At 44.8% G+C, this 22446-nt stretch overlaps 1 protein-coding gene across 1 annotated transcript in view; it reads left to right on the top strand.

Moving 5' to 3' along the window:
* TMF1 (TATA element modulatory factor 1) overlaps positions 1-10627 on the top strand; it is a 34746-nt gene extending 24119 nt beyond the window's left edge. The window contains exons 14-17 of the mRNA XM_089519306.1: positions 303-422; positions 1752-1898; positions 4672-4797; positions 7491-10627. Coding sequence (XP_089375432.1) covers positions 303-422; positions 1752-1898; positions 4672-4797; positions 7491-7634 — 537 coding nt within the window. The 3' untranslated portion in view covers positions 7635-10627. The remainder of the gene's footprint in view (positions 1-302; positions 423-1751; positions 1899-4671; positions 4798-7490) is intronic.
* Positions 10628-22446: the final 11819 nt, after the last annotated feature.

Genomic DNA, 22446 nt, shown 5'->3' with positions numbered 1-22446 from the left:
CACTGAGAAATACCCTGTGAGATATAGTATGAAGAGCCATAACCTGCTTTAACATATGGTATAAATTAATAGTGACACAAACAAAGTTTCCTGCATTTCCCACAGTAAGACAGATATTTCTTCTTTATGAAGTTATTTTGCATCTAATAAGCAGCAAGTTCTGTAAAAAAAGTTAACCTGGAAAATTTTAAGAGTGAAGCCAGTTAGTTTCCATATTCTTTAAGCAATTTATTCTTCTTCTGAAATGATCACAAATGTTTCTTCATGATTCTGCTCTTTGCATGTTGTATATTTTCTCTTAGGAACGTAAATTATGCATTTCATCAGCAATAGAAACTGTCTCAAGCACTCCAACTCTTTCACGTTCAAGCTCAATCAGTGGGGTTGATATGGCTGGTCTCCAAGCATCTTTCATATCTCAGGTAATGACTTCTGTTTGTTCCTTCTATGTTGTTCTTGGGATCATGGAGTCTTAAGTGTTGTTCTTAGTACTTTACTAAATGCAGTTTAAGCCTCCTTGCTCAAGTGATAATATATGTGAAATATTTTTAAATGTGTGAATGTGAAAATACTATCACACTTTGGGGACGGAGGATAAAGTGCAACACTCAGAGCCCATGCATGCCCCAAGACAATTTCTGCAAACTCCTAGACCAGGGGAGCCCAACTTGGAAGGAGATAGGAGCTGAAATTAAGATCAGCTAAGGCTGTATGGGCCACCAACAGTTTTAGGTGAAATGTAGGACATTTAGGTAAAATGAAGGACATTAAAAAATGGGGGGCATGACCAAATAAAAGCTGTAAGCAAAATGCAAATCCATACTTCTTAGCCATGCTCAAAATAGAGGACATTGTGAAATCCCTCCTCCTGAACAGGAAGGCTAAGATGGGGGATGTGTCTGGGAAAAGGAGGGAAAGTCTAGACTCGGCAGAGGAGGAGGAAGACAACGTGGTGGGTGGGCATCCTTATCTCTTTCCCCATCCTCTTTTGTCTCCTCCCCCCATTGCTGGGTAGGCAGCCTTGTGAGGAGGAGGATGGGAGAAAGAGAGGAAGAGCCCGACCACCGCGTTGTCCTCCTCCTCTTCTGGCAAGTCGTTTGCTTTTGATCGGCCTTGGGGTTTTGCCAGGCGGGCAGCCTTGCTACTCAAAGGCAAAACCCCTAGGCCATTCAAAAATGAAGGACTTGGCAGAGGAGGAGGAGGACAACGTGGTGGTCTGGTGTCCTCCTCTCTTTCTCCTTTCTTCCTCTCACTCACCAGAAGAAGGGCCCAAGGCTCTCTTGTGATCTCTAGGTCTCTTGCAGTATTCTCTCTCGCTCTGCCCTCCCGGCTATCTCTGCTGCTTGCCTGTAAAAAGCTCCTCCCTCTGGGCCTGCCTGGTCTATGGAGTGAGAGGAGCTGTAAGCCTGCCCCCAGCAAAAGCTCCCCTGGGAAGCAGAGGCAAACTCTGGAGAAAGAGTCCATTGCTCCCATCCTCCAAAGCTCCGTGCGATCGGGCAAGTATTTTGGGCCCTCCGGGTCGCATCTTGTGCAGCCCTGCGCTAGACCTTCTGCTGTTTCCTAATCGGGGGTCAGGGTGGGGATATACTGGGGTTACATTTGGCTGTTTTAGGCCCAGAAAGTCCTTTCCCCCCGCAAAATTAACAATGACTGGAAGTGCCAGTAGTGAAAATGAATTCATCACTTTTGTGCAGCATCTAAAGGGAGTGCTTTAAATTCATTTTCATAGTTGTTTCACATTTTACTTGCAGGATGATCCTCATGAGCATTCCTTTGGTTCATTATCTACAAGTGGAAACAATCTATATGATGCTGTGAGGATGGGAGCAGGATCAAGTATTATTGAAAATCTGCAGTCACAATTAAAATTACGGGATGGAGAGATTTCTCATCTACAGGTAACTGCTACAATACATGTGTTTATATGTAGGAATATGTATTGAGGAGACATAATAGACATACTTCAAAGATATAAGAGTCTATCGTATTTTGGCTATATTAATCTGCCATTAGCCTGTATGTGCCAGTGTTACTTTTTAAAATAATATAATATCTGTAATATCCATGCTGTATTGAAATTCAGAAAGCAAGATCACTCCTCATTGGGAACATATGTTTCTGGTACATCATCCAAGTGAATCGTTCATAAAACAGCCATACTAATTGCAGAATAGTTGTCTGTGATCTAAATAAACCTAGCCTGACAGATTGGTGCATTGCATCATTCCCAAGGTCACTGTCACTACCATATATCAGGCAGGGATCAAAAATAAGGCTCATGGGACAAAACCAAGCTACATGGTTAATGGTAATATATGACACCGTCAGTCAGCCATTATCTGGGGGCAGAGATCTTTCAGGTTGGCACATTATGCTCCATCCCCACTCTGTACAGAGGCTTCATTTCTACTCATAGAATTATAGAGTTAAAAGGTACAGCAAGAGACCTCTGGTCCAATTGTCTGCTGTGCAAGAACACAACTAAAGCAATTTTGAAAGATGGTCATCAAATCTCTATTTAAAGACCTGCAAACAAGAGTGTACCAGCCTCTCTTGCACTGTTGAACAGCTCTTACAATCATAGAGGAGGAAATGTGATTCCCAGCTTATATGTGCATGTGAGTTTGCATTAGCATTCCTTAGCATTCAGTCTCACTAGCATTAAATAAATAGTTGGATTTTTACTGATAAACCCAACAGTTCGCAAATGTTTAAGCATTTATCTATTCAGTACCACTACCTATCAACATGGAATATTTTAAAAACCCATCACATGACAGTAGCAAAATCAGTCCCTTCCTTTTTGTTTAGCCTTGCTTAAACTCAAAACACCACAAGAAATGGCTCAACACTGTTATTTTTCCAACAATTTCTGAATGTATAAATCTGATTGTAAGATTCCATGCCCTGACCATGTTAGCTGATGTTTAAACTTTTCCTTCTGCTTACCAATCAGGAAAATTAGCTTTTAAAAGTACATTGAGATATGGACCTCATAGATATTTTTATGAAACCCTAAATGAAGTCATTTAGGGTTGATACACAGAATATATATATATATATATACAGAAGAGCTGGATTGATACACAGAGTTGGAACGCTATGTTGCTTATACCCCATGATATCTTCTCAGTCTGTACATTTAGGACAAGCAGTCTCCAGTGTTTCTGTTCAAAAATGGTCTGTAGGAAGTTTAGGCTGCTTTTGTTCTTGAGAAAAGGCAGTCCAGAAAACCAGTGGTGCATTAAAATGGGTCTCTGCATCAGTCAAGGTAAAACTTCACAATAACAGTTTTCAAAGTGTTTCTGGTGATTACCAAAAATTGGCAGTAACAACCAGTAATTCCCTTCTGGTATTAAGAGTCCTCTGATATTAATCCAGAAATGAGTAGAGGGTTTTACATATTACTGCTTCTATCCTTGCCTCCCTATTTACAGGTGGGATGCCTTGAGTGAGTCAGCTCCATGAGGAAATTACAGAACCACATTAGGGGTCACGTACAGCTTGCAGTTGAGACCACTCAGTCATATAATCACTGAACTACAATCTGTTTTGGATAATAACTTTGCCTTCTCAAAGTCATATTATTATTATTATTTTGGTGGCAGGCCTTTACATGCCTGCAGTCTGCCTCCCAGTCTCAAACAGTTACTTGTTTACAGGAGGATGCACAACACAGATGGGGAGACTTTGCCACAAGCCTAGATGCCAACTCTGTCAACACATCTACTCGGGAAATGTTATCAGATGACCCAATCACACAAATCTCACAATATTAGAGCAAATGTCACTATCTCATCATCTAATAGATATATGCCATCCTGCCCTTCAGCACTCTACATTGGGGAAAACAGGCCAGCCTCTGCAGCAGAGGATAAACTGACACAAATCCGATATTAGGAATGGGAATACACAAAAACCATTTGCGGAACACTTCAGTCTTCCTGATCATTCCATCTTGGATCTTAGCAGGAACAAAAAACCTACCCAAGAAAATTGGAAAGAGAAACAGCTGAATTAGAATATATCCATAAACTCCAATCCATCAACAATGGGTTGAACGCAAACAATGGCTTCCTGCCACATTACATGTTATAACCCTGATTAACACCCCTAGTTTACCACATCTGCTTTCTGGTTCACAGTGTACAGACAACACATTGCAAAACTCCCTTCACCAATCTTATAGCCAGACCACATATTTCTTCCTGCCTTTGATGTTCAATGACTGTAGTAAAAATTAAATTTGTCACCTTATCACCATATCCACAAGTTTTGCATTTCTATGGCTATGCATACAGTCTGATGATTAAGGTCCTTCCTAGTCAACACTTCATTCTCTGCATCTGAGGGAGTAGTCCAAGTCTATGAAAGCTTATGCTACAACTTTTTTCACTCAGTTTGTCTCAAAGGTGCTACAAGATCCCTTTGCATACTAATATTCCAGACGGTCATGGCTATGTTTCTGTATTCTGTAGACTATACTTCTACTTTTAAGAGGATACTATATTGGTTTTGCTGCCTAAGAACTGCTGTACTCTTGTATCTTTTATAACTGAATACTACTACTGTAATATAGAATTAAAGCCTGGAAGGTCAAAACTCCTGCTTGGAATGAAAAACAAAAATTAGTTACTTCAAACTCTAACTGTCAGATATTTCTTATTGTAGCTGGAGATTGGAAACCTTGAAAGAACTCGGTCCATAATGTCAGAAGAGCTGGTAAAATTAACAAATCAAAATGATGACTTAGAAGAAAAAGTAAAGGAGATACCCAAACTACGTGTACAACTAAGGGTATGCAGTTCTAAAATGAAGGATAAAATTGAAATAAAATCTGCAGTTTGTATACTTGTTTCCCTGTTCTGTACTTAAAAGTTTTCCTTTGGAAGTAGATCAAAAAGCTAAGGTCCCATACAGACAGGCCAAAATAAAGCTGCTTCGGGTCACTCTGGAAGTATGCTGTTCAAATGCTGCATGAGTCCTAAGAGGCCAGAAGCCACGCCAAAGCCACAATCCAGTCCTAAGGACTGGAGCACAGCTTTGGCACAGATTCCAGACTCTTAGGATGCATGCATCATTTAAACAGCATACCTCCAAAGTGACCTGAAGCAGCTTTATTTTGGCAGTCTGTATGGGGCCTAAATTTACAATCCTAAAAAGACTATCTATTTTCTCAGACTATGGCAAAGTCATAGGCTACACACTTAATCTTGGCCAGGGAAGCAAAAAGTTTAAAAATAGAGTTTTGCTGATCCCACAGGGTTCAGTTTGTCGTGCATGCTATTTAATATATGCATGAAACCACTTGAGATTGTCCAGAGTGTTCTACTATGGTGTCATCAGTATGCTGCTGACACCCAACTCTATTTTTCCTTTCCACCTCAATCAGAGAAGCTGGTTTAGTTCTAAACTGGGGCCTGTTGATAGTAATGGAATGGATAAAGGCAAAAGGGGGGGGGGGGACTTAATCCAGAAAAGACAAAGTATTCCTGGTCAGTCAAAAAGCAAATCAGGCAGTACATTTTCAGTCTGTGCTGGTTGGAGTTACACTGCCCCTGAAGACGCAGGTTCTCAGCTTGGCCATACTAGACTTAGCCACAAACCTGAATGTTCACATCTTGGCAGTGGCTGGGAGTATATCTGCACAATTAAAATAGTGTGCCAATTGCAATTGTTTCTTGGGATGTCTTAGTTGCCCACGCTGACACATGCCTTAGGTACATCCTGCATGGATTACTAGTGTGTGCTCTTAAGTGGGGCTGCCTTTGGAGAATTTTCAAAAATTTCAGTTGATTCAAAGAAATGGCCAGATCATTAATGTATGCTTATTACTAGGAGCCTATAGCTCATTTGTTACAAAACCACTGACTGCTGGTCCATTTTCAGACACAGTTCAAAGTGATGGTGATGACTTATAAAGCCTTATACAGCATGGATGTATCTAAAAACATTTCAGGGGAGGCCCTTCTCTAAATCTTATTACAAATCCAGGCATGTTTGGTGGGGACAAGGAACAGGGCCCTCTCTGTGGCTGCTCCCATACTCTAGAACTCTCTTTCAATGAAGGCTCCTCACTGTCCTTTCACTATTTGGTTGAAGATCTTCCCAATTCAGCAGGCATTTTGGAACTGATTGTTTTATATAATTGGTTTTCTGTTTTAGTGCTGTACTGTTTTTAAATTATGGGTTTAAATTAATGTTTATATGTGAAGTTAATAATTTCAGCCGGAAAGAAGAAACCCTTAAAGTGAATAACATTTGGCTACCAGTCCCGAGGAATAGCAGAATAAGAACTGAGCAAATGCAAATGGGAAACCATTCAGAGTCAGGGGTTTTCCCAGCGGATAATGATCACCAATTAGCAGACATTAATCCTCTTTTGTATTAGCCTCCCAGCCTGAGGCTGGCCATCAGCACAAAACAATACACATGCAAATCACTCCTGCATTCCCAGGCTCACACAGTATATATACACCCAACTTTTTCCAGGCAAAGCATTCTCTGAAGATGCCAGCCACAGATGCTGGCTAAACATCAGGAAGAAAACTTTCTAGAACATGGCCACATAGCCCGAAAAACCCACAAAAACCCAATGTTTATATGGTTTTAATTCTATGGATAATTTAATATTTTTAAATCTTTTTGTTTTTAGCTATATGGGGTTTAACCTGTATTTCTTTTACTTGTTTTCTATTGTATCATTTTGTTTATCTTTGGTGCCAATAAATTTATTTCTTTTTATTCTGCAAGTCTCACTCTTAGGAAATAGGCAAGATATAAAGTGATTGAATAAAAGTTTTCTTTTGCCAGTGGAAGAACCATTAGGGGCAGCCGGTGTTATCCCCAGTGGTGGCACATGCATGTGGCCACACCACATTGTCCTTAGTGGTGTTGTGTGCACATGGCTGTGCCACTATTAGGAATAACCTGAGTTCACCTGAAGTCCTGTTGTCCCTAATGATGGGGTGGCTGCATGCATGCGCCACCACTGGGGACAACAGAGACTTACCTGAAGTCCTGTTGTCTTTAATAGCGGTGCTGCCGCGTGCACATGCCGCCATTGGGGACAATGGGCTGTCCTTGATGGCAATGTGGCCACATGGACACGACACCATTGGGGACAGCGTTCTGTGTGCCTTGGCATTTAGTCATGCTGGTCACATGACCAAGAAGTCATCTTTGACAATGCTGGCTCCCTCGGCTTAGTAGCGGGGATGGGCATCGCCTCCTACAGTTAGACACGACTAGACAATTTTGTCAAGATTTTTACCTTTACCTTTTGACTTCTGTAAATTTTATAGTTTCCCTAAGCTTATTGATTCCTTCACTCTTGCTTATATACATATATAGCTGTTAAACCTAGTGTATATTGCTGTTAGCATATATGGTGATCTCTTGAATACCACCCGCTCATGTACTTCCAGCAGAAATGTGTTAGGATATTGTTGGAAATGGCAAAAACAAGTTATTAAACTATCTTTTCCCAGGATTTGGATCAGAGATACAATACTATTCTCCAGATGTATGGTGAGAAAGCAGAAGAAGCAGAAGAACTGAGGTTGGACCTTGAAGATGTAAAAAACATGTACAAGACTCAGATTGATGAACTTCTGAAACAAAGACACAGTTAATTCTAAAGCTGCAAGTTGAAATCAATGTTGCATTAAACTATAGAAGTGTATAAATGCAATTACCTTGTAAAAATTTGTACAATAGAGTGATATAAAATTTTAATTGTAGAGTTCATATGTTCGCAGGAACCGTTTTGATTTCATGATGGCGAACTGTGAACCTTTAAATTATTTGTTAATATTTAAAATTTTATATCTATACTTCAATGATAATTTAAAAGGCAGGCAGACTGTCTTGTATCTATATAGTAGTGTTTGACAGATCTTCCAGCAGCAGAAGACTTTGACTGCAACTGTTCACTCCCCGTAATAATTCTGTGACAATTACCTGATTGTTCTGCTGACCTTTTCTATCAAATAGAATGTTTCAAAGAGGAAAATACTAATTTTGTGAAAGATGCATACAGATAGTATTCATTTGCAATCTGAAATGGAAGGGTTGGGTGCCTTTATGAAATTTAAATATCTGTATTTGTATATATATTCTGGTGCCCTAACCAGACAGCTGTTCTGCTGCCCACAATGCCAGACAATTGCCTTTGCTCCCAACAGTGCAGAGTGGTTTACATTTTAATAGCAACCAAATTCCTGTTCAGTAGGTACAATTCTAGTATTCTGTGGGGTTTTAAAAAATGTTTTGGCTGTATTCCTAAAACGCAATACACTTCCACTTGAATGTGGGCTACCTTGCAGTTTCAGTGGCTTTTAACTTTAGTGAAATAGATTATACAGCAGCCAAGGGGAGGAGTGTTCCAGAAATGTTGCTCAGCATTCCTGCCATTAACTGATTCTTTCCTTTAGTGTATGTATGCACTTTATTTTCAGAAGTGAATAAATATGTTCAAGATACCATCAAGTAGTTTGAAAATGCTTGTTAAAAAGGATTTGCCAGAACGTAAGTGAGAAATAGCACCTTAAGTTGCCTTACCAGCTTTTTATTCTGAGCAAGTCAAAAAATTCACTGATATCTGTCACATTCACAAAAGGAACATGTTCATTTTATTGTTTCTTGCCAAACTTTTACGTGGTTGTAAAGACCCTTTCTTTAACTTCAGCCTATTTATACATGTTCATTATGAGGACATTGTGGCTGTGATGCCCTATCTTTTCAATATTTTTTAAAAAATTCAGATATGGAAGTTTTGTTACATGCATTGAAATCCAAAGTTGCAGATACATATATGCACTTCCAAAATCTAGTTGAAGGAATTTACCATTTGACACGATAGCTAATTCACTGTAAATTCTTCTGTATTCGTACATGAAATACACTTTTGCTGAACTAATTTCTTAATTTAAGGTGTATAGAAATCAAGTTTTTATTTTATGAAGTGAATATTTGTATCATCCATTTACCTATAATGGGTTAGAAGTCAGTGGACGCAAGAAAACCCTACTGTTTCACAAAGAGAGTAATATGGTTGGTTACTATCTTTTTCAAAAATATCCCTACCAGAGAAAGTCAGGGAGAAGGTTTCTAACAGGCTCCTTGTGACTGGATTCTCCCTGATGTGCTAGTTTTTTATGCACAGAGGATTTTGACTTGGTGAAGCTCTTAATACAGAAATCTCCCACATACATTCTAAAGTGCATATAGAGGAGCACCATATGACAGACAAGTGGTGAATAATAAATGAAATCTTTACATTCTCCCCCATCTAGCATCTTCCTGGAAAAAAATATACTAAATTCCTGTGTACTTTTAAGAGAACAGTTCTTCAGTTCAAGAATAAATTTACATTACCTTTAAACAGTGATGTAAAGCAGGAGTAAACAGTGATTGCTGACAATAGAATTCATTGCTTTTCTACCAAGAAGACACTACATTAGTGAATATGTTGTTAAACCAATATAAAGTTCAAATCTGAATACAGCTGGACTTTTCTCCCAAAGGAATGTGCAGTACCTTAATTTTAATTATATAACATTTATTCAAACCAAACATTTTCTGCTTTTGAACAGAAAAGAGGTCTAAATTTTAGTCAGTCTTGTCAAGAGGAGGCCCACTGAATCAACTAGACTTATGTATGTGATGACTCACCATTCAATAGTTGATTCAGTGAGTCTATTCTAATTGGGATTAACCAATGGGATTCTAGCCACAGTGTGTAACTAGAACTTTTATGTCCACTATTCAGAACAAAAAGCATGACACATTTGAATAATTTTGCAGCTTTTAACTCAACACACCTACACACTTTCATCCACACAGCTTTTTCACTGGTTTTAAACCCAAGTGTTTGTTAGAATTTGACTAGACTATGGGCCATGCTTTGCTATAAAATGTAGGCAGTTTGACTGCCCAGTTCCTTTGCAGCCCTTCATCATTTTTCTAATTTCTGATAATCAGAGATGATATTAGCATGTACTATTTCTGAAATTTATGTTTTTAGTGTCTTTAAATTACTGGCCAATTTTTGAAAGTACTAGATGGTGCTGTACAATTTCTTTTCTCAGGACTCTTCTTATTTTGTGTGAGCAGTCTGGTCACTTCTGTGCATCTGCCCCCCCCCCCCCCCCCCCAATTTGTAACTGTTCACGGAAATTAGGGAATGGAAATAATTGCCTCATCAGATGGGAAGCAGTCTTCATACTGTTAATGTAAAAAACAAAAGGGCAAGAAAACAGGGATTCCTTTGTAGAATACAGGTGTTTGGGGTGGCATTGCATAAAAGCTATAGAAATGAGCACAAATGGGATTCTTAGTTTTTCAGAACATTTAAATCAGAAACAGTGAAGTTAAGCCCTGTCTGTTGTCCAATGGGAGTAATATTTGATCTTTAGCAAATACGTAAAAATGGTGCATGTGTGTAAGGTAAATCTTCACTGCAACGGTGTTAACAACTTTTGCCCTCTTGTTCTTTAAGAAATTTTAAATTTTTTATATTAAAAATCCCTGTGCATTACTATAAACTATGTATGTTAATATGTTACAGATATTAACCTGTCTATGTAAATAGTTTAAGCCTGTTTAAATTTTGGTCTGAGTAAAATATTTGAGTTAATGTTTTAGTGTTTTCTTAAACGTAAACATGCACTCTGATGGTTGATGTTGGTAACTGGAAACAAAGCAGAGGCAAAAAAATCCTCAGATTGTGTGTAATGCTTGCTCTTGATCTGAGATTGATCATCGTTAAGGCTTGCTGTCAAATGAGCTAAAAAGCAAATTCAGGAGCAAAACAGATGGACCTGAAGTCTGGCTCTGCGTCAGCTTGGGGATGTGGCATTTAGATATGCCATGCCCCCAAGCCAGACAGAAGTTGCACTGGTGATTACACTCCGCCCAGCTTCAGTTCAGCTTCGAGGCATGGCATTTAGACATCACTCGCCCCAGAGCCGGCAAAAATTTACAGCACATAAATATACAGTGCTTTATAAATAAAGGTTAATAATAATAATAAAAAGCTGCCTCAAGCAGCAAAGGGGTGGCTTTTTTCCACCCCAAATAGGAGCAGATTTTTTCCCACTCCTTTTTTGGAGTGGAGACTGGCTGGATTGGGGCTGGTTGAAGCAGTGCCCACCCGACTCTTCCAGGGGCAGCATCATGTCACCGGTCTGTTTCGGCCCTCAGAATAACTTGAGGAATAGATTGTGTCTGAATTGACTTTGAAGTAGAGCCAGCATGCTATAATGGCTTAAATGTTGGATTACAGCTCTGGAGATCAGGGTTCGATTCCCAACTTGATTATAAAACCCACTGGGTGACTTTGGGCAAAGCACACATTCTCAGCCTCAAGTGAAGGCAATGGCAAACCACCTCTGAACAAATCTGGTCAAGAAAACAGTGGCAGGATTGCCTTAGGGTCGCCATAAATCAGATATGACTTGAAGGCACACAACAACATCATACCAGTTTACAGTATATAGCTCTGTTTGTTAAATATGTATCTACTTTTTCTCCCGAGAGAATTCAAAGTGAACTTTTAGAAGAAGGCAATCTCTTGTCAGAGGCCCTAGCTATTGCTAAGAATATGATGACAGAGTATGTATAGGAACCTGAGTCTCCCATATGGGAGTGAAACACTCCAGCTACTGTAATACACTGGTTCAATACTTATTCATCAGGTCAGAGTGGCACAGCCGATGTGTATGTAGGAGGTTTACAGAGGCCACATGCTCTGGACTGGAGACTGGCATGGACGGGGAAAGGGAGAGATTTTAACTACAGGACCTGCTCCAAGGTGAAGGACTGTTTTCTAGAACTGATCTGATTCTCCTCCCCTTCCTTCCACAGAGACATATCTTGCCCACAGAGATTCAAGTATTTGTCCCCACCCCAATCTGGTTTCTTCTGCTGCCTCTTCTCAGCCTGTCCGATGAAAGAAAGTGGGAGTAGCAGCGCAGCTCCAACCTACCAGCCAAGTCCTGGCAAAGCTCACAAGCCTTAAGCAGAGTCCTAGATCTGAATGATCCTTCTTGCCACTGCTTCTCCACTGCCATGTGCTCCAACTCCTTGCTCCAGTCAGTCAGTCTCTCCCAAATTGACACTGCTCCAAGCCACAGGAGCAATGCCCTGCACCCAAGCCTTGCAGGTTGTCCAACAGTTGCTGCCAGTACTAGCAAATGATGAAGCTAAGGAGTGATTTTGCATGAGCAGGAGACACCATCACACAAAGCGATCAGCAGTGATTTTATTTTTTTCTTCAAAGTATCACTTCCTTTATTGAAATTTAAAAAATAAGTTGTCAATTATACAAACATCCATACATTTCATATTATAGATTTTCTCTATTTTACAATTAATAACTGGCTTTCCCATCACAGTTATAAATAGAAGATACATATGTTTTGTAACTCCCTTACAATCACTTTTATCATTTTAAAGCTCAACCCAATATATATTTGTATATACTTTTCCTATTACGTTTACTCTTCATATATTTATGTATTTTCTGACTATGTATTTATTTTACTATTTTCTTACCTTAGACTTTCTTGATAATAATAATAATAATAATAATAATATATATATATATATATATATATATATATATATATATATATTCTGCTTAATCTCAGGGAATCCAAGCGGATTACATCAGTAAAATATGGTACAATTAAAAGAGATAGATTAAAAATTCCAAAATCCCCCACCATGCACCCTCACATAAAAACATAATCAAGTCCTAAAAAGAGATTAAACTGAAATATGAGTTAAAACATTAGTATATGATACACTAAAATGAGATAAAAAATTTCAGTGGAGTCTGGGTAGGGTAAAAGATAAAAGAGGGAGGATGAAGGGAGAGAGGGGGAAGGCAGGTCAGCAAGGGTATTCTAGTCTGGAAAGGCCTGCCGGAAGAGATCTGTCTTAATAGCCTTCTTGAAGGTATCCAAGGTGGTAATCTGACGGATCTCGTCCGGCAGGCTGTTACAGTGTCTAGGGGCGGCTGATGAAAAGGATCTCTGGGTCACTGCTGAAAGTCTAGTCCTCTTAGGTTGGAGCAGATTATTCCCAGTGGAAGTGTGGGGTGGATTATATGGGAGAAGGCACTCCGACAAGAAGTCAGGACCACCAACACCTTGTATCTTGCCCGGAAGATACATCTTGTTCTATCACTTGTCTTTTATATTTTATTATATAATATTATATAGTAGTATAACATTATATGTTAATATTCCATTTTTTACTCACATAATCCTCTAAAGGTTCCCATTCCCTTCCTTTTATCTTGTTATGTATTAATACTGTTATTTTCCCCATGTCTCTTAATTCCCAAATTTTATGTAGCCTATCTTCTATATTCGGTATTTCTTTCATTTTCCAATTTTTAGCTAACAATAATCTAGCTGCCATTATAGTATATAATACCACTCTCCAATATTTTTTTCTGCTTCTAATCTTAAAAAGGAAGTCATGTTTAGTAAATATAACTCTGGTACCTCTGGAAATTTTATTTTGAATATTTCTTGCAATATCCTGTGTATCATATGCCAAAATTGTTTTAGTTTAGAACACAACCACCATACATGATAATATGACCCTTTTTCCTTCAGACATTTCCAACATTTCTCTTCGCCTAGTTTGTATATTCTTGCTAATCTTACCGGAGTATAGTACCATCTGTTCATTATCTTTAAATGATTATCTTTAAGGTCTTGAGGCACCATAAATTTGTTTTTTCTCCCAGACATTTCCCCAGTTATCTATGGATATAGAATGACCTATTTCCTGGGCCCAACTTATCATATTTGACGTAACATATTCGAGTTCTCTCAAAAGTAGCAGCTTATATACCTGAAATTTTTCCTTTACCTGTGTCCCATATTATTTTATCTGATTTGTTTTATTTATCCTCAAATCCAACTGAAAACAAATCTTCTTTAAACTTACATTTAATTTGCAAATATCCAAACCATTGCATTTCCCCCAATTAATTCTAATTCTTCTTTGGATCTTATTTATTCTCTCCATTCTCATTTACCTTTATGAAGTCTTTATATCTTATCCAGTTCTGTTTTTCTTACCACCTACCAAAGAATGCCTCTTGAGAGGAAACCCATGATGGTATTTTTACATAAAAACTTTCTTTCTTCTTCGTGGTCTCTGCGAATCATACAAATGGGTTTTACTGCGCCTGCGCAGTGCTGCTCGGAACCTTCTGGAATCACTGGGCAGAGTTAACTCTGCAACATATTGAAACTTTTTGGCGGTAACTCCGCCCACCCGTTATAAGGCCCCTGCCTTCCCGCTCTTTTCCCCAGTTCCTTTTTTCCGCCGCGCTAGCTGCTTCAAGGAACTTTCGCTTGCTTCGCTTGCTGGAATCACTTTCGTTTTTGAACTCGGACTGTATCTTGACCATTCTTTGTCTCCCGCCCCTGGTAACTTCGGACCTTTGGACTGCTGACTTCGTTTTTCGGATTTCCCTTCGGCTTGACGATTTGGAAATGCCGGCGCCTTTCAAAAAGTGCGACATCTGCAAGGGCAAGGTGCCCGTTCAGGACCCGCACTCCTCCTGCCTGTTGTGCCTTGGACCAAACCATAATCCCAAGGCCTGCACGCTCTGCGGAGCCCTCTCCACTCAGGCTCGTAAGAACCGTGAGTCCCGGCTCACGTCGGCAATCGCCCTGGGGAAAGTGCAGGAGGGAGGTTCGCGGTCCTCTTCTGTCCCGCCTTTGGCGCCCCCCGCTTCATCGTCCCGGGCAAGTGTCTCCAGCGTGGGATCGGGGAGAGTTGCCGTCTCGAGTGTGGTGTGTGTCCCGGCCGGGACCCCTTCCACCACCGCCGATGTGGCCCGTGGCTCCAAACCGCCCAGCGCCACCGACAGACCCTCCAAGCGCCCCCATAAGTCATCGGGGACTGAGGGTACCGAACGGGCCTCCAAACTGAAGAAGGGATTGGAGGGTTCCCGTTCGGAGGAGGCTACTGAGCTGAAGGTCCATTTGCCCTCGCCTTCGTCCTCCAAGGCGTCCAAGGCATCGCGCCATGCGACACCTAAGGAGCAGACCGAGCCGGTACAAGGGTCGAGATCACCGAGGCCTTCGTCGTCGACAGCGGCTGCTGTCATCCTGGACCTCCCGGACAATCCGTTCTTCCCATCCGACGAGTCCTCCAAGCATGGGAAGAAGAGACGCCACGATGAGTCTGGTCGTGATCCTGCCCCTAAAAAGGCAAAGTCCTCCAAGGATCGGACCACCACCGACCTACCGGGACCGAAGGAGAAGAAGTGCTCCCCCTCCAAACAGGCTCGCGCCTCCGCTTCATCAGCTCCCCGCGACCAGGGACCGACGCCGCTGGACCAAGGGACCCCGGTACCGGTCACGCCTCTGCCTCCTCCGACCGTGGATTTTATCCACGGGACGGATGACACAGCGCCTCCTCGCTCCCTCGAGCATCGGTCGCCATCCCACCCGGCAACTGAAGATGAGGACGACTTGCCTCGCGGGCAAGATTTCCCGGACCTCTTCTACGACATGCAGTCGCGCCGCTACTACATGTCGGTCCCGGAGGACAGAGCCTTGAGGGAGTTCACCAAATTGAACCCCCCTCCTGCAGACCAGTCTAACCCGCCCGCATCGGTACCGACCGTGTCGGTCTACGAGAGGTCGCCGTCTCCACCCCGCAGACGTGAGAGGTCGCTATCTCCACCCCGTAGACGCTCCCGGTCTTCAGTCGACTTCGCTCCAGCCCGTCCGAGATCCCAGGTCAGAGTGACTGATCCTCTCTCTTCCGACCTGGATTCCGAAGACGAGCCACTGCTACCCTCGGAGGCACCCTCGGACGAGGATGTCCTCTCAGGCTCGGCCTCCCCTCAGAGGATGCACAACCCGGAGCCGTCTTCTCCGTCGGACGATGTCAGGTCCTTCACGGAGCACGTGGTCAGGATGGCGAGGGCTCTCGACATCGAACTCGCATCCGCAGTCGACGACGCTGAGGACCCGGTTGAGCGTCAGGTGCATGGACGAGTCCCCACTCCGCCGTGTCTGCCTCTCCTTCCCTCGCTTCAGACCATCGTGAAGAGGTCCTGGGACTCCCCGGCCGCCCTATCGGCACCCTCCCGCAAGGTGGAGTCGCTATATAGGGTTGCCCCGGCGAGTTGCCCTTGGTTGGCCGAACACCCTCGGCCGAACTCTGCCATCGTTGAGGGAGCCCAGCACAGCTTCGTCCCGAAGCAGGCCACTTCTCCTGTCGACCGGGAGGCTAAGAAGGTGGACGGACTGGCCAAGAAGGCGTACTCGGCGTCGGCACTGGGGGTCAAGGCCGCCAACTACACCGCGTGCATGGGGGCCTACATCCAGACCCTCATGGAACGGATCTCCCCCCTCGTCCCGGACGTCCCAGATGACATCCAGAGGCAGCTGGTGGAGATCAGGGACGAGGCGCACTCCATTGGAAGCTGGCTGATCACCACTTCCAGGAATCTGGTGGACTGCTCCGGGAGGGCCATGTCAGCTTCCATGGCTCTACGGCGCCACGCTTGGCTGAGGGCCTCCGACCTCAACCCGACGGTCAGAGCTGCCATTGAGGACATGCCGATCGACGGAACCGGCCTCTTCCACGCCGAGACCGACGACCGCCTAAACCGCAAGTTTAGGATGAAGGCGGCGGCGAAGAAACACGGCATGTCCTCGGCACCGGCTTCTCCGTTCCGGAAGCGTCAGCGCCCGTGGCAGCCACAAGGTCAGTCACAGGGGACCTTTTCCCGGGACCGACAGCCCCAGCAGCAGGGCCCTCAGAGACAGCGCTTCCCCTCGCAGTCTTCCTCCTCCTCTGGCCGTCGCAACTTCCTGCCCCGGTACCGCAAGTCCCGCCGGCAGGACACCGACCAGGGGAAGAAGAGAGCCTGAGGGGACGCAGCGCGCTTCGTCTCCCCTTCACCCCTCTTCTTTCTGGACATCTTGAGGCCCTTTGTTAACACCTGGGCCTCTGTAACATCGGACTCGTGGGTTCTCGACATCGTCCGTAGGGGTTATGCCCTCGAGTTTCAAGAGCTCCCTCCAACTGGAGCCTTTATGTCCACTCCCCCCTCGGACACCCTCCTCGACGAAGTGCGCACCTTGCTTGTGAAAGGGGCAATCTCCCCTTTGCCGCCCGACCAGTGTTCTCGGGCCTTTTTCTCCAGGTACTTCACAGTACCGAAAGCGGATGGGGGCATCAGGCCCATCCTGGACTTGAGACAATTGAACTTGTTCCTGGACTACCGCCGCTTTTGAATGGTAACCTTGGCTTCCATTCTGCCTCTGCTTCACCAGGGCCTGTGGTTCGCGACCGTCGACCTGAAGGATGCCTACTTCCACATCGGGATCCGACAATCCCACCGGAGATTCCTCGCCTTCGCTGTCGGCCCCGATTCGTACCACTACAACGTGCTTCCTTTTGGCTTGGCCACGGCTCCACTTCACAAAGTGCATGGCACCGGTGGTGGCATACCTTCACCAGAAGGGCTTCATGGTCTTTCCCTACTTGGACGACTGGCTGTTCGCAGCCGAATCCCAAGACGGGCTACAGGAGGCAGTCTCATTCACCTTGCGCCTCCTGGACTCTCTCGGGCTGGTTGTCAACAGGGAAAAGTCCCACTTTACACCGACCAGGCGGGTCAAGTTCATCGGGGCCGTCCTCGACTCCGACAACTGCCTAGCTTTCCTCCCTCCGGACCGGTTTCAGGCCCTGACAGCATCCCTCAGGCCGTGCATCTCCCACAGAAGGGTGAGAGCCAGAGATGTCCAAGTCGCTCTGGGCCACATGGCGTCGACGACATTCGTCACCCCTTGGGCAAGACTTCGTCTTCGGCCTCTCCAAGCCTGGTTCCTCTCCGTCTTCTCTCCGTTGGAGGACCCGCCTTCAAAGTGGCTCACGGTACCGAGACCTGTGGCCGCTTCCCTCAGATGGTGGTTGGACAGCTCCAACGTCTGCACCGGGATGCCCTTCCATCAGCCCCAGGCACAGCTGACTCTGACAACCGATGCATCCCTGGAGGGATGGGGCGCCCACCTGCTCGACCTTGTCGTCAAAGACAGGTGGTCCGCACAAGACAAGTGCCTCCACATCAACGCTCTGGAGATGCTTGCAGTGCAGAAGGCTTTGAGGGCATTCGAGTTTGCTGTCTCGGGGAGAGTGGTCCTCCTCAGGACGGACAACACCACCGTGATGTACTACATCAACAAGCAAGGTGGTACCAGATCCAGGACCTTGCTCGAACTCACACTCCGCATCTGGGATTGGTGCATCCAGAGACGCGTTCTCCTCCAAGCGATTCACCTCCCCAGGGAAGACAACGAGCTGGCAGACCGCCTCAGCAGATCTCCGTCGGTGTGCCACGAGTGGAGGCTCCATCCCGAGACGGTCAGCGACCTCTTCGATCGGTGGGGAACCCCCCGAATCGACCTCTTCGCGACCAGCTGGAACAGCCACTGTCCCCAGTTCTGCTCCAGGAGGCGAATGGACGGATCCCTCGGAGACGCATTCGCTTTCCTCTGGACGGGAGAGCTCCTCTACGCCTTCCCTCCGTTCCCTCTAATCATCAGAGTGGTTTCCAAGTTGACTACGGACCGCTCGCATGCGATCCTCATCACCCTGTGGTGGCCGAGACAGCCGTGGTTCGCGTCCCTTCTCCACCTCTCCAAGAGATGCTTCCTCCGTCTCGACCCCCGCCCGGACCTGCTTTCGATCCAGGACGGCCAGATTCTCCACCCCGACATCGAGAGCCTGCCGCTGGTGGCCTGGAGGATTCGGTGCTGACTACCTTGCCGGAGTCGGTGAGGGCGGTGATCCTGGCTGCGAGGAAACCTTCCACCCAGCGCTCCTATGCCCTGAAATGGAGGAGATTTTGCCTCTTCCTGAACCAGAAGGGCTTATCTCCTGCACAGGTGTCCACTCCAGTGGTGTTGGAGTTCCTGATGGCACTTTTGGATGGAGGGCTGTCTCTCACATCCATCAAATGCTACCTGTCGGCCATCTGTGCCAAATACCAGTTCGGGGGGAGGGTTTCTTTCTTCAAGGACCCCCTGGTGAAGGGGTTCCTGAAGGGTTGTGCAAACCTTTATCCTCCTGTGTCGGTACCTACGCCGGCTTGGAGTTTGGAGTCGGTATTGTCCGCCCTCCAATCCAAGCCTTTTGAACCAATGGCCACGGCGGACTTGAGACTATTGACTTGGAAAACCGCCTTTCTTGTGGCCATCACCTCTGCCCGCCGTGCGGGCGAACTCTGTGCTTTACGTAGGGACCAACCATTCCTGAGGTTCCACAAGGACAAGGTGGTCCTCCGTACGGACATTACCTTCCTGCCTAAGGTAGTGTCTGCTTTCCACATGTGCCAGGACATTGTGTTGCCCACTCTCGCATCCAATCCTACGTCGGATGAGGAGCGACGCCTGCACTCCCTTGATGTCAGGAGGGCACTAGCCTTCTACCTGGACAGAACTGCTGCCTTCAGTCGGTCCGAGAGACTCTTCCAGTGCTACTCGGTACCGAAGAGGGGGTTGCCTGTGTCAGCGCAGAGGTTGTCCAAATGGGTGGCTGGTACCATCCACCTCTGCTATGAACTGATAGGCAAGCCTCTCCCTGGCAGGGTTCGGTCTCACTCCACAAGGGCAATGTCAGCATCCTCTGCATTCCTGTCGGGGATTCCCTTGGAGGATGTCTGTAAGGCTGCTGTCTGGTCCCAACCACTGACTTTTATTAAGCACTATAGGTTGGACACCAGAGCCATCCGGGACGCAGCTTTCGGGAGGGCTGTGTTGGTTTCAGGGTTGCATTGATTGCACTACTGATGGTTGTGTTTCAGCATTTATTTTATAATGCCTTCTGTTTCCATTCTGTGAATGTTGGTTTGCACTATTTCAATGGGATAGGTCTTGCACGACCTTATCTTCCCTTCTCAGGTTTAGCAATGTTGTTTGTGCAAAACAATAAGACTGACTCTTTTTATGGTTCAAGGTGTTTATTGTTGTAATAAATTTACCTTTGGTTTACCATAGCTTTGGTCTCAGGACACTCCCTCCGCCGCATACCTAAGCTTGTCAGTCTAAACCCATTTGTATGATTCGCAGAGACCACGAAGAAGAAGGACAGGTTGCTTACCTGTAACAGTATTTCTTCGAGTGGTCATCTGCGAATACATACAAATCCCACCCGTCCATCCCCTCAGTGTCCTGCTCTCATTGGCTCTCTTCCTTCGCCTGCTTGGCGGAAAAATTACGGAACTGGGGAAAAGAGCGGGAAGGCAGGGGCCTTATAACGGGTGGGCGGAGTTACCGCCAAAAAGTTTCAATATGTTGCAGAGTTAACTCTGCCCAGTGATTCCAGAAGGTTCCGAGCAGCACTGCGCAGGCGCAGTAAAACCCATTTGTATGTATTCGCAGATGACCACTCGAAGAAATACTGTTACAGGTAAGCAACCTGTCCTTGAGTAATTTCCAAATTTTCAGCTATGCTTTACGAATAAAGTGATTCTTGAAAGCCTTGTTAACTAGTTCTTTGTGATACCATACATAGGCATGCCACTCATATCTAATGTTACAAGTTTCTATATTCAGTAAGTTTGCATTTTCCAGCTTGATCCAATCTTGTACCCACAATAACCCACACAATATAATTTCAAATCTGGTAGAGCACATCCTTCTTTATCACATTCTTTTTTTAACAGATCCCATTTAATCCTTGCTTTTCCCCCCTCCATACACATTTGCTGAGTTCTTTATTACATTCTACAAAAGTACCATCATTAATAACAATAGGTAAGTTTTGATAAGGAAACATAAGTTTTGGCAATATGTTCATTTTAATGGTAGCTGTGGATCTTTCCATCGCTCACTTTGGGAATCACTGGTGCGTTACAGACCGCCAAAAAGCGGCGGCCTGTACCTGCCCCTTTCCCCGGGGTATCAGGGCCTCAGTGGCCAGAACGGCAGCCACTGAGGCCCCGATCCACCGCTTTCCAGGCTGCGGGGAAGCGGCAAAAAGCTGCTTCCCCGCAGCCTGGAAAGGGGTGTCCTTGGGGCTTCAAGCCCCAAGGACACCCCGCAGCGGCGGGGAAGAGAAAGGGGCCACTTGGCCCCTTTCTCCTTTGTGTCGCTGGGCACAGCCGTGTGAAGGCTGCGCCCAGCGGCGCAAACCAGGAAGGAGCTCCGAAACGCAGCTCCTTCCTGCTCCACGCAAAGGGCGCATTAAGCGCCCTGGCGCGGAGCAACGACGTCACATCCGTGCCACCCCGTATAAAGGTGGCGCGGTCGTGACGTCGTCATGGTGGCCCCCATGTAGATGGGGCACCGCCATTTTGTATGGACTCAGTCCGTACTAGGGTTAGGGGGGTGCAAAAGCACCGCACCTTCCTAACCCTAGTACGGACTGACTCTATACTAAAAGGCCCGTTTGTAATGGGCCACTGTAAACAATTTTAGTGCTGCTACATTGTTCACTATTAAGATAATAGTAAGAAAATGTATGGCATACTCTGCATTTGAAGACTGCAAGACTCTCTCTCTTTTGGGCCCTTGATGCCATTTTTAACTTTAGACTATAGCACTTAGCTGGCACAGAAATGAGTTTAAGACTCAGAGGAAACAGAACAATATGTTTGGCTTGATTACATTTCCTGCCATGGCATGAAAGAGATGCTTTCCTGTGTTCACAGATCGCTACTGCAAAACATTCTGTTGACATGACTTTAACTCTGGACTAGTGTGCAGATTAAGAGGCAAGTTTTAACTATGCCCTGCAAGAATGTTCTATATGGATGAAGATATAATTGCTCTTAGTTGTAATAACAAGTACATTACCAAAACCATAACCCTTGCCCCTTTTCTCTGATTCATTAAAACAAATATATTTTAAAACAGGCTTTTTTTCTATTCAAAGTGCAAATGTACTACAGATTGAATTTCTATAAATGCAATAAAGCTACAAAAGCCATGTTGAATCTACAGCTGAGGTTACACATTTGTGGAGCCCAATCTATGATATATAGAGGCCGGACAGACTGGCTGTAAAAGCCACCTTTCAGGTGGCTTGGGGGCATGACATTTTGACGTTCTACACCCCTGGAGCATCCTGAAGCCACCCTGGGGTTGTGGCGGGGCTGCGTAAGGTGGCTTTTTACTGGTGCAAATAGGAGCGATCTTTTCCATTCTTACTTGTGCCAGCATCAGGGCGGATGGAGGCTGTGGTATGTGGTTGCTGCAGCTCTGGGGCAATCCCAATCTGCCCTTTTGGGGCAGTCTGTTTCACCCCGTAGTTACTTGATCTAAGTAATGTAGTAGCTCAGTTGGCCTGCTCTCTTTTTTGATGGCAGGCAAAAACCTTCCTATTTAAATGTGTTTTCATACTTCAACTGGTTGGAGTAGAAGGAGATGCTATGGGTCCCATTTGTTGTTG

This window comes from Sceloporus occidentalis, unplaced genomic scaffold (genome assembly GCF_023333645.1).
Source record: "Sceloporus occidentalis isolate IW3139 unplaced genomic scaffold, rSceOcc1.0.p SCAF_1, whole genome shotgun sequence".
Taxonomy (NCBI): Eukaryota; Metazoa; Chordata; class Lepidosauria; order Squamata; family Phrynosomatidae; genus Sceloporus; species Sceloporus occidentalis.
Note: the sequence above shows the minus strand (reverse complement) of the source record. Positions and strands in the feature narration are given on the sequence as shown.